The sequence below is a fragment of the Sorex araneus genome, chromosome 3, assembly GCF_027595985.1.
Source record: "Sorex araneus isolate mSorAra2 chromosome 3, mSorAra2.pri, whole genome shotgun sequence".
Taxonomy (NCBI): Eukaryota; Metazoa; Chordata; class Mammalia; order Eulipotyphla; family Soricidae; genus Sorex; species Sorex araneus.
The window spans coordinates 77,915,115-77,928,132 of NC_073304.1; the positions used below are offsets into that span (position 1 = coordinate 77,915,115).

At 41.2% G+C, this 13,018-nt stretch overlaps 1 protein-coding gene across 1 annotated transcript; it reads right to left on the bottom strand.

Moving 5' to 3' along the window:
* Positions 1 to 218: 218 nt before the first annotated feature.
* On the bottom strand, positions 219 to 1,154 carry LOC129403604 (olfactory receptor 4F6-like). Its single transcript, XM_055132918.1, has one exon. The coding sequence runs from the start codon at positions 1,152 to 1,154 to the stop codon at positions 219 to 221; it is 936 nt and encodes a 311-aa protein (XP_054988893.1).
* Positions 1,155 to 13,018: the final 11,864 nt, after the last annotated feature.

A 13,018-nucleotide genomic window follows, 5' to 3' on the forward strand; every position in this document is an offset into this window, starting at 1 on the left:
CTTTTCTTTTTTCACATATAACTAGTACATACCTTAAAGGGGGACCACCCAAACAGTGCTCAGGAGGTCCCTTCTGAAGATGCTCTGATCCAGTAATAAGCTACGTCTAGCAGTGCGCAGGGGTCTATGTGAACCCAGGATCCAGCTCAGGACCTCACACATATAGGTATGTGTTCTACCACTTGAGTTTTTTTCCCCAGACCGTGGCTTTAGTTTATTTAAAATTTACTGTAATTCATAAATTGAGTGCATAATCTCTTTATTGCTCCCTTCATCTCCTTATTTCTAAAAGTGTAAATAACTGGATTTAGAGAAGGAGTGATAACAGCATCAAAGATGCCAAGAAATTTATCCAGATGTGATATGGGAAATGGCCAGATGTAGAAAAAGATTAATGGCCCAAAGAACAAAACCACCACTGTGACGTGAGCTGACAGAGTAGAAAGAGCCTTAGATATGCTACCAGAAGATTTTTTCTGTACAGTGACCAAAATAAAAATATAAGAGATCATCAGAATTAAAAAGCCGAACACAGAAATAAAGCCACTATTGGTAGTAACCATGAATCCCAATTTGTAAGTGTCTGTGCAAGCAAGTTTGATAAATCGAGGAAGATCACAAAAGAAGCTGTCTAATTCATTAGGGCCACAGAAAGGCAAGTCTATAACAAAAGCCAACTGGGTCACTGAATGAATAAGTCCAATAATCCAGGAAGTGATTAAAAATAAAATGCATCTTCGGGGGTTCATGATGGTCAGATAGTGGAGAGGTTTGCAGATGGCAACATATCTGTCAAATGCCATGGCAATGAGTAACACCATTTCAGTGCCCCCAATTGCATGAATAAAGAAGATTTGGACTAGACACCCCCCAAAAGAAATAACTTTGTGCTTTCTTAAAAGATCATAAATCATCTTGGGAGCTGTAGAAGAGCAAAATATCAAGTCAATGATGGAAAGATTTGCCAGCAGGAAGTACATGGGAGTCTGTAAATGAGAATCCGAGGTCACTGCTAGCACAATGAGGAGATTCCCCATCAGGCTCGCCACATAGAAGACAGAGGAAAAGAAAAAGAGGAGCAGCTGTATCTCCCAGGAATTGGAAAGCCCCAGGAACACAAACTCAGACACCACAGAGTTATTGACTTTATCCATTGTCTGTCAGTAGTGCCAATACTCATGCTACCTGAAAGAAGACAGTACAGAACAATTACTCTGACTTAGGAGAAATGGTATTGATGCTTCTGTTGTTTTTAGGCCACACCTGGCAGTGCTCAGATGCAACTCCTGGCTCTGTGCTCAGGGTCACTCCAGAAGTACTACGGCCCATGCTCAAAGCCCAGGTTCTAAATGTAAAGCATGGACTCCAGTCCCATTGAGCTGTATCTTTGCTTTATTTAGCTCATGTGTTTGTTTTCTCTATAGACATTTGAGTCAAATAACACAGTTTTTCTCGAACTACTTATTTCACTACAGACTGGAGCAATAGCGCGGTATGTAGGGCATTTGCCTTGCATGCGGCTGACCCAGCTTCGATTCTTCCGTCCCTCTCAGAGATCCTGGCAAGCTTCCAAGAGTATCCGCTACCCGTGGCGTATTCGATATGCCAAAAACAGTAACAAGTCTCAAATGGAGATGTTACTGGTGCCCGCTCAAGCAAATCGATGAAGGGGACGACAGTGTTACAGTGCTTATTTTACCAAGGATGTATTTCACATGTCATTTTAAATGGCAGCATTTCATATTTTTATGGCCAGATAGTATCAAATTGTGTATTTGATGCTATCAAATATATATCAAATATATCAAATATATATCAAATTATGTACTACATATTCTTAACCTATTCTTCACTCAATGGATACTTAGGTTGTTTCCAATTCTTGGCTATTGTAAATAATGCTTTAATAAATATCAAAGTACAATTGTCTCCTGTAATTAGTGTCTTTGTACTCTTTAGCTAGATAAGCAGAATGGGCTCACTGATCATATGGGATTTCTATTTTTAAGTTAGCTATAGTACAGCAGGCAAGGCACTTGTCTTGTATGAAGGCGGCCTGGATTTGACCCCCAGCACCTTATATGGTCCTCCAAGCTCACCAGAATTAAGCCCTGAGTATTGCCAGATGTGACCTCCCCACACAAAATGAAACTATAGTGGGAGAGATAATAACATTGTTGATATAGTAACAATGCTCATACACTTTGAATCAGCTATTATACTACTAGGGAAATATCTGGACATACACCCAACTCTCTTCACTTTTTCCACAGGACCTCATTTTATCTTCCCTAAAGTGGAGAATTTTTTTATATATCAATTTAGCAAAGATTTTAAAATTGTACAATAGACCAGAAAGATAGTACAGAAGGTAAGGCACTTGCCTTGCATGCTGCCAAACTGGGTTTGATCCCCAGAATCCCATAATCCCCACCTCAAGCACTGCCAGGAATAATCCTTGAGCACAGAACCAGGAGTAAGCCTTAGCACAATAGGATGTGGCCCCAAAACAAATGTTAAATAAAATTAAAAGTGTACAGTTTCTACTATAGGTAAAATATTAGAAAACAGAATTTTGCACTCATTTATTGGTGGCACCGCTGGTATTCAGTTTTCATTTTGTCTCTACACTGGAACACCTGAGGTCTCTACATGCCATACCTTTTTTTCCATTTCCACTTAATAGTTTTCCTTTGTTTTGTTTTGTTTGGGGGAGGGAGGAGGAATGTCAGGCCACAGGGAAAGATCATACGTATTCATGCTCAGGGGAAATTTCTGTCTCTGTGCTCAGGAGGGACAACTCCTGACCAGGATCAGGAGACCATAAGTAGTGCCTGGCATTAAGCTAGGTTTTAGCAAAGCAGCCACATTCAAGGCCCTATCTCCTGCACTATCTCACCAGATCCCTAATCAGAAGTTGAATTACAATAAGATATTCAATGTTTTTTTTTTTTGCTTTTTGGGTCACTCCTGGCAATGCTGAGGGGTTACTCCTGGCTCTGCACTCAGGAATTACTCCTGGTGGTGCTTGGGGGACCATATGGGATGCTGGGAATCGAACCTGGATCAGCCTCGTGCAAGGCAAACACCCTGCCTGCTGTGCTATCACTCCAGCCCCTGATATCCAATTTTTGTTTGTTTGGGGACCGCATCCAGTGAAATTCAGGGTTTATTACTGGCACTGTACATAAGGGTGTCTCTTGACCATATGGAACGCCATATTAGAACCCGAGTCAGCCACATGCAGGGCAAGTGCCCTACCCACAGTACTATTGCATGTCCCAGAAATCCAGTGATTTTAAGTAGCATCTCAGTGACTTCTGCCCTCACATCCACCAATAAGCATAAAATACAAAAAGTGATAAATACCTCAGAGATGATCTTATGACCAGTTGAATCTCTTGGCTCCTCAAATCTTTACGCCTTGTAAAGATGAAAAAAAACGGAAACACATGATATATAATTTGGTTTTTCTCCAATCCAATCAAGGTTCACTTTTAAAAACTAAGATTATAGTTTGGAGGCTTTCTGATAAAAAATTATAATTCAATATTTTCTAGGTCTCAACTGACTGACAGGTTTGCATTTAATTTAAAATTGATGGGCAAATGATAAAATTCACAGACACACCTCAATCTAACCAACCTCAAGTTTTCCTTACTATCTTGCTCTTCCTGAGATATAAAGAGCTTAGGAAAGAGTAGTCATTACTACCTTTGGACAAATGTACTGGAACCTGGAGCCAGGCACTCCCAAAAAGATTTTTACTCCTATCAGCACAGCAAGCCTTATAGAAGGTGATTGTTACTAGGACCTGACTGGAATTTGCTAGTAACTGTAAAATCCTTTTCTTCTACATGAGGGAAAACAAGAGAACCAGGGAGGTAGCTCAGAGAACTGGAGTGCATGACTTGCCTGCAGGTGCCCTTGAGAGTGACTCTGGGCACCAATGGGTTAGCTTCTCCCCGAAGAATGGTAAGCCAAGATACAGGGACAGGAGCGATAGCACAGCGGGTAGGGCGTTTGCCTTGCACGCGGCCAACCCGTGTTCTAATCCCAGCATCCCATATGGTCCCCTGAGCACCGCCAGGGGTAATTCCTGAGTGAAGAGCCAGGAATAACCCCTGTGCATCGCCGGGTGTGACCCAAAAACCAAAAAAAAAAAAAAAGATACAGGGACAATCGCTGTGCTGAAGCTAAGAAACAGCTAGGTGTCAAACCATGATTATTCTATCTGACCACAGCTTTCCAACAATCAATTTAGTTCCGCTCTACCTGCTTCTTTTGCTGCAGTAGTTCCAACTTTGCACCCAGTTAGATGCCCAGAATGTCATAACACAGCTCCTTCAACGTAGCCCAAAATTATTCTCAGTTTATTCAGACTACATGGAAAACTGCTACTCCTGCTTTACTCTTCACCTGAAGACTAGCACTCAAGAGATCTGTGCAAATATCACTTGCATAACTTCTCCAATATAGAACATGAAGTTACGATTTGACTTTCTCCTGCTCTTACTTTGGTTGTTAAATTTACCTGGTGCAATTTCCCTGTTGAATAACAAATGGTTTGTTCCTTCTGGTTGTTCATATACCCTCAATCACTGCTCTGTGCATTCACTTTGAGCTTCCCACTTCCACCAAAGACCATTTCTATCCATCTGATCTACCTACAATGCTGAAATTAGCTTGGTATCAAAGAACTGCAAAATGCAGAGCTCTTACCTTTCAAATGTTAATGGATCCTTGTGAATAGTTATATGTAGTCCATTTGTAGCGGGGGAGGGGGAACTGCTCATTAGAAACACTAGAAAGTTACTATAACACTGTAGGGACCTGGGATTACCATCTTGAATACAATGAGCCAAGGGAATTGTTTCCTAGACCATAAAAATTTGGCCAAGCAACCAAAGGGAAAATCTAGTAATGGGTCATTTGAGAGGTAGAAGAAGGGGAGACTAGGAGCATGTTTGTGTGTATGAAACTACAGATTTACCCCCATCACCTTCCTCTTCATTGGGCAGGTTGCAAAGACTGGGATCACACACATTTGGTCATTCTCACCAGGGGTTGCTCATCTGGTTGTGGAGTTCACACACATTCTGGTTTTACAGCTCACTGGCAGTCAGCGTGGTAGGATTCACAGCTGTGCTCACCAGGGTCACACTCCTGGCCTCAGCGAGTGCACATTTTTTAGTTTTATTTACTGTGAAAAAAAATGGTGCTCTAAACATATGGGTGCTTATGATCTCTCAAATTAAGATTCTAATGGCTAGAAGTGTTATTTCTAGGTAGATCTTCCGATATTTTCATCTATAGTTTACTGTTTTCTTTTTTCCCTTCCCATACCCCTCCCCCTTTTGTTTTTTGTTTTTTTTAATTTATTTATTTTTAATTAATGAATCACCATGAGGGTACAGTTACGGATTTATACACTATTGTGCTTATGCTTCCCTCATACAAAGTTCGGGAACCCATCCCTTCACCAGTGCCCATACTCCACCACCAGTAAACCCAGCATCCCTCCCATCCTCCCCAATGCCATCTCCCCCCACCCCACCTGTCACTGTGGCAGGGCATGCCCTTCTGTTCTCTCCCTCTAATTAGCTGTTGTGGTTTGCAATAAAGGTGTTGAGTGGCCACTGTGCTCAGTCTCTAGCCCTCATTCAGCCCGCAACTCCCTTCTCCCACATGGCCTTCGACTACATTATAGTTGGTGATCCCTTCTCTGAGTTGCCCTCTCCCCAGAATGTGAGGCCAGCCTCCAAGCCATGGAGTCAACCTCCTGGTAGTTGTTTCTACAATTCTTGGGTATTAGTCTCCCACTCTGTTATTCTATATGCCATAGATGAGTGCAATATTTCTATGTCTGTCTCTCTCTTTCTGACTCATTTCACTTAGCATGAAACTTTTCATGCCGATCCACTTAAATAAAAAATTTGTGACCTCTTTTTTTCTAACAGCTGCATAGTATTCCATTGTATAGATGTACCAAAGTTTCCTCAACCAGTCATCTGTTCTAGGGCATTCGGGTTTTTTCCAGATTCTGGCTATTGTAAACAGTGCTGCGATGAACATACATGTGCAGATGCCATTTCAATTATACTTTTTTGCCTCTCTGGGATATATTTCCAGCAGTGGTATTGCTGGGTCAAATGGGAGCTCAATTTCTAATTTTTTGAGAATCGTCCATATTGTTTTCCAGAAGGGCTGAACCAGTCGGCATTCCCACCAGCAGTGTAGAAGGGTCCCTTTCTCCCCACATCCTCTCCAACAGCGGTTGCTTTTGTTCTTTTGGATGTGCGCTAGTCTCTGTGGTGTGAGGTGGTATCTCATGGTTGTTTTGATCTGCATCTCCCTGATGATTCGTGATGTAGTACTTCCAGTACTATATTGAAGAGGAGTGGTGAGAGTGGGCATCCTTGTCTTGTGCCTGATCTCAGAGGAAAGGCCCTTAATTTTTCCCCGTTGAGGATAATGCTTGCCATAGGCTTGTGATAGATGGCTTCGACTATCTTGAGGAAAGTTCCTCCAAACCCCATTTTGGCGAGGGTTTTCATCATGAAAGGATGTTGGATCTTGTCAAATGCTTTCTCTGCATCTATTGATATGATCATATGGTTTTTATCTTTGCTTTTATTGATATGGTGGATTATGTTGATTGATTTCCAAATGTTAAACCATTCTTGCATCCCCGGGATGAATCCCACTTGGTCGTGATGTATGATCTTTTTGATGAGTTGTTGGATCCTATTTGCCAGTATTTTGTTGAGGATCTTAGCATCGGTGTTCATCAAGGATATTGGTCTGTAATTTTCTTTCTTAGTGGTGTCTTTGTTTGCTTTTGGTATTAGGGAGATGTGTGCTTCATAGAAACTGTTTGGGAGAGTTCCTGTTTTTTCAATTTCCTGGAAAAGTTTGAGGAAAACAGGCAGCAGGTCTTCTTTAAATGTTTGCAAGAATTCGCCAGTGAAACCATCTGGGCCTGGGCTTTTGTTTTTGGGGAGGTTTTTGATCACAGTTTCAATTTCCTTAACATTTATGGGTCTATTCAGGTATTCCAAGTCTTCTTTGTTCAGTCTTGGGAGATTGTAGGAATCAAGGAATCCATCCATTTCTTTTAGGTTCTCCTGTTTTGTGGCATATAGACTTTCGAAGTAGTCTCTAATGATCTTTTGAATCTCACTGGTTTCTGTTATGATGCCCCCCTTTTCATTTCTGATTTGATTTATTAGGGTTCTTTCTCTTTCTTTCTTTGTGAGTCTTGCTAGCGGTTTATCAATCTTGTTTATTTTCTCGAAGAACCAGCTCTTTGCTTCATTGATCTTTCGGATTGTATTTTTGGTTTCCATGTCATTAATTTCTGCTCTAATTTTTATTATTTCTTTCCTTCGATCTGGTTTGGGTTCCTTTTTCTGGTCCTTTTCTAAGGTCTTGAGTCGTGAAGTCAGGCTGTCTATGTGGGCCCTTTCTTCCTTCCTGAGGAATGCTTGGAGAGCTATAAATTTTCCCCTTAGCACGGCTTTAGCTGCGTCCCATAGGTTTTGGCAGCTCGTGTCTTCATTCTCATTTGTTTCTAAGTATTTTTTGATTTCTTCCTTGATTTCCTTCCTGACCCACTCATTGTTCAACATTGAATTGTTTAATTTCCAAGTGTTTGACTTGATTCTCCGTGTCAGTGAGTGGTTAGCTTCTATCTTCAGCGCATCGTGGTCTGAAAAGATGGTTGATACAATTTCTATTTTTCCGATTCTATTGAGGTATGTTCTGGGGCCCAGTACATGGTCTATTTTGGAAAATGTTCCGTGTGCACTGGAAAAGAATGTGTATTCTTTCTTTTGGGGGTGTAAGGCCCTGTATAGGTCTATTAGGCCTCTCTCTTCAATTTCTTCTTTCAGAGTCAGTGTTTCCTTGTTGAGTTTTGTTCTTGTCGATCTATCTAGAGGTGATAAGGCCATATTGAAGTCTCCGACTACTATTGGGCTGTTAGTGATGTCCTCTTTGAAGTCTGCTCGGAGTTGTTTTAAATATTTAGCTGGTCGCTCATTGGGTGCATATATGTTTAAGAGTGTGATTTCTTCCTGTTGTACATATCCCTTGATAAATAGAAAATGACCTTCGCTGTCCCTTTTAATCTTTTTCAACCTGAAATCTATGTTGTCGGATATTAGGATGACCACTCCAGCTTTTTTACGGGGATTGTTTGCTTGCAGGATTGTTTTCCATCCTTTGACTTTGAGTCTATGTTTACTCTGTTTGTTCAGGTGTGTTTCTTGCAGGCAGCAGAATGTTGGGTTTAATTTCTGGATCGATTTTGCCACTCTGTGTCTCTTGATGGGTGCATTTAGGCCGTTGACATTGAGAGAGATTATTGTGATAGAATTTTGTGTCATATTTCTGTGGTATTTGTTGTTTTTATGTGGCTCCACCTTGTCTTACAGTAGCCCCTTTAGACCTTCTTGTAAGTTTGGTTTTGAGTCTATGAAGTACCTGAGCTGTTGTTTATCCGAGAAGTAGTGTATGGTTCCTTCGAGTTTGAGTGAGAGTTTAGCCGGATAAAGTATTCTTGGTGAGGCATTCATTTTGTTGAGTCTTTTCACTATGTCCCACCATTGTCTTCGGGCTCGGAGGGTTTCCTCTGACAGGTCTGCTGTAAATCTGAGGGGTGCTCCTTTGTATGTGATTTCCTTCTTTGACCTTGCTGCTTGCAGAATTGTGTCTCTATCCATAGCATCCGTCATTCTGACTATGATATGCCTTGGAGTCTTTTTATTCGGGTCTCTTTTTGCTGGTACTCTTCGGACTCCTTGTATCTGGATGCCTGCCTTCTCCAGCTCTGGGAATTTCTTAGCAATGATGTCTTTGACTGTGTTTTTTTCATTGGGGTTACTTCCCTGTGGTTCTGGTACTCCAATGATTCTTATGTTGTTCCTCTTGAAGTCATCCCCCAGGGCTCTGATTCTCTCTATAGCCATTTTGAGGTCTTTGGCCATGATTTGTTGTTGTCTATAAGATTTCTGCAGCTCATCTTCCAGGTCGCTGATTCTGTCTTCAGCTGCAGTCATTCTACTGTTGAGGGCATCTAGTGAGATTTTTAATTCGTCTACCGATTCCTTTATTTGTGTGACTTCCGTTCGCAGGTTTGAGATTTCTGTTCTCATTTCTTCCTGTATTTTCTTGGTGGACCGTTCCAGTGCTTCATTCATCTCCTCCCTTAGTTTATTGGATGTCTGAGAGGTCGTAGATGTGAGTAGCCCCCATTGATGTTTCTGGAATTTTTTCTTCTCCCTCTCTTGGTGGAGGGGATTTTCGCTGCTTCCCTCATATTGTTACGGAAGTATAGAGTTGGAACTTTGTAGTTATTTATTCCTTTTTCTTCTTATGGAAAGAAGGGGCTCTGATCGTGCTAAACTTCCCTTATTAACTGACAGCTTTTATAGTGTCAGACTAAGCTAATGGCTATTTTGCGTGTTTGAGATCGCAAAAGTGAATTTTCAAAGAAATACAAGTACCGATTGAGCTGAGGTAACAAAGAATAACTATAGCCGCGTTAGCGGCCTCTGCTCTGAGAGGAAGCTACGCCCACTTTTAGACCACGCCCACTAAGATACGGGACATGCCCCCAGTGTCTTCCTGCGAGGGCGGGCCGCAGTTAGGGGGCCAGGTCAGGAGCCGGGGCGTGGAGGACACGGGCTGGGGCGGCTGGAGGGTCTCGGGGGGCCCTTTTGTTGATAATAGCCATTGCCTATTAAGGGAGTCACACAGGCCTGGATATGGATCTTACACATTTTTACTTTCAGGCACCCTAATTTATAATTCTGTTAATATGAATTCTGTTAATATAACGTTTCAGGCATGCAGTGGTGCTAGACCACACCCATTACAAAGAGTCAGCATCTTTCCACCACAGATTCTACTTCCCCTCTCATCAGGTCTTCTGGGGATGAAGACTCCAAGTCACTGAGTGAATTCACAGCCAGAAATTTTTGTCTGACATGGCGTTGATTAGTTTGATCTCTCTGCCCCTCACCCAGCTCCCAGAGTTGTGCCCCATAGTTTGCTTCCTCCTTGCCACCCTTTACCCAAATACTCTCTCAGAGCTGTTTGCTGTTCACTGCTGCAGTACATCCAGGGAACAACTCGTATAATCCGAGGTTATTTCTATTTTTTTCTGTTTTTTTCAACCTGGTACAATTCACAGGGCACCTTTCTCTGTGATTTTGGCCCTCACCCAACCTTTCACTTGCAGTTTCTTCCCAGGGTGTTGCACCCTTTTGAGGTATTTAGACACACAGTTGGCTATGATGCATCCAGAAATCACTTGTTGTGCTGAAGATCACAGACAGCAGAGAGACCAAGTCAAACAATGCTGTCGGAAATGCCCTCAGCACACATGGCAACACCAGGGATTAAGTTCATCACCATATGAGTATTTAGAACGGTATACCCTCAAGAATCCTGAGCTGTCAGGAACTTCATAGACTCAAAACCAAACTTAAAAGATGGTCTAAAGGGCTACTGTAAGACAAGGAGGAACCCCATAAGAACAACAAACCCCACAGAAAGATGACACAAAACCCCAACACAATAATCTCTCTCAATGACAACGGCCTAAATGCACCTATCAAGAGACACAAATGGATCCGGAAATTAAACCCAACATTCAGCTGTTTGCAAGAAACACACCTGAACAAACAGAGTAAACACAGACTCAAAGTCAAAAGATGGAAAACAGTCCTGCAAGCAAACAACTCCCTTAAAAAAGAGCTGGAGTGGCCATCCTACTATCCGAAAACATAGATTTCAGGTTAAAAAAAGATTAGAAGGGACAGTGAAGGCCACTTTCTATTCATCAAGAAATATGTAGAACAGGAGGAAATCACACTCTTAAACGCATATGCACCCAATGAACGACAGGCTAAATACTTAAAACAACTCCTAACAGACATCAAAGAGGACATCACTAACAGCACAGTAGTAGTCGAGACTTCAATGCCCCCTTATCACCACTGGAGAGATCAACAAGAACAAAACTCAGCAAGGAAACACTGACTCTGAAAGAAGAAATGGAAGAGAGAGGCCTAATAGTCCTATACAGGGCTTTACACCCCCAAAACAAAGAATACACATTCTTTTCCAGTGCACATGGAACATTTTCCAAAATAGACCATGTACTGGGCCCGAGAATATACCTCAACAGAATCGGAAAAATAGAAATTGTATCAACCATCTTTTCAGACCACGATGCGCTGAAGATAGAAGCTAACCACACACCGACACGGAGAACCAAATCAAACACCTGGAAATTAAACAACTCAATGTTGAACAATGAGTGGGTCAGGAAGGAAATCAAAGAAGAAATCAAAAAATACTTAGAAACAAATGAAAATGAGGACACGAGCTACGAAAACATATGGGACGCAGCAAAAGCTGTGTTAAGGGGAAAATTTATAGCTCTCCAAGCATTCCTCAGGAAGGAAGAAAGGGCCCACATAGAGAACTTGACTTCACAGCTTAAGACCTTAGAAAAGGACCAGAAAAAGGAACCCAAACCAGACCAAAGGAAAGAAATAATAAAAATTAGAGCAGAAATTAATGACATAGAAACCAAAAAACAATCCGAAAGATCAATGAAATAGAGAGCTGGTTCTTCGAGAAAATAAATAAGATTGATAAACCGCTAGCAAGACTCACAAAGAAAGAGAGAGAGAGAACCCTAATAAATCAAATCAGAAATGAAAAGGGGGACATCACAACAGAAACCAGTGAAATTCAAAAGGTCATTAGAGACTACTTGGAAGGTCTATACGCCACAAAACAAGAGAATCTAAAAGAAATCGATGAATTCCTTGATTCCTACAATCTCCCAAGACTGAACAAAGAAGACTTGGAATATCTAAATAGACCCATTAATGTTAAGGAAATTGAAACTGTAATCAAAAATCTCCCCAAAAACAAAAGCCCAGGCCCAGATGGACTCAATGGCAAATTCTTCCAAACATTCAAAGAAGAAGTGTTGCCAGTTCTCCTCAAGCTTTTCCAGGAAATTGAAAAAACAGAACTCTCCCAAACAGTTTCTATGAAGCACACATCTCCCTAATACCAAAAGAAAACAGAGACACCACTAAGAAAGAAAATTATAGACCAATATCCCTGATGAACACCAATGCGAAGATCCTCAACAAAATATTAGCAAATAGGATCCAACAACTCATCAAGAAGATCATACACCATGACCAAGTGGGATTCATCCCGGGGATGCAAGAATGGTTTAACATTCGGAAATCAATCAACATAATCCATCATATCAACAAAAGTAAAGATAAAAACCATATGATGATATCAATAGATGCAGAGAAAGCATTTGACAAGATCCAACATCCTTTCATGATGAAAATCCTCACCAAAATGAGTTTTGGAGGAACTTTCCTCAAGATAGTCGAAGCCATCTACCACAACCTACGGCAAGCATTATCCACAATGGAGAAAAACTAAGGGCCTTTCCTCTAAGATCAGGCACAAGACAAGGATGCCCACTCTCACCACTTCTCTTCAATATAGTACTGGAAGTACTTGCGATAGCTGTTAGACAAGAAAAAGAGATTAAGGCTATCCAGATAGGGAAGGAAGAAATCAAACTCTCACTATTTGCAGATGATATGATACTATATCTAGAGAAGCCCAAAGCCTCTACTAAGAAACTCTTAGAAACAATAGACTTATACAGTAAAGTTGCAGGCTACAAAATCAATACCCAAAAATGCATGGCCTTCCTATATACAAACAATGAGGCAGAGGAAAGGGACATGAAAAAAGCAATCCCATTCACAATTGTACCCCAGAAAATCAAGTACCTCAGAATTAGCTTAACCAAGGAAGTAAAAGACCTCTACAAAGAAAATTATAAAACGCTACTCCATGAAATAAAAGAGGACATGAGGAAATGGAAACATATATTCTGCTCGTTGATAGGAAGAATCAATGTTTCAAAATGGCAATACTCCCCAAAACATTATACAGA

What these genes read in the sequence shown, in the direction of transcription:
- LOC129403604 (XM_055132918.1), bottom strand. Translation starts at nt 1,154, where the DNA reads ATGGATAAAGTCAATAACTCTGTGGTGTCTGAGTTTGTGTTCCTGGGG.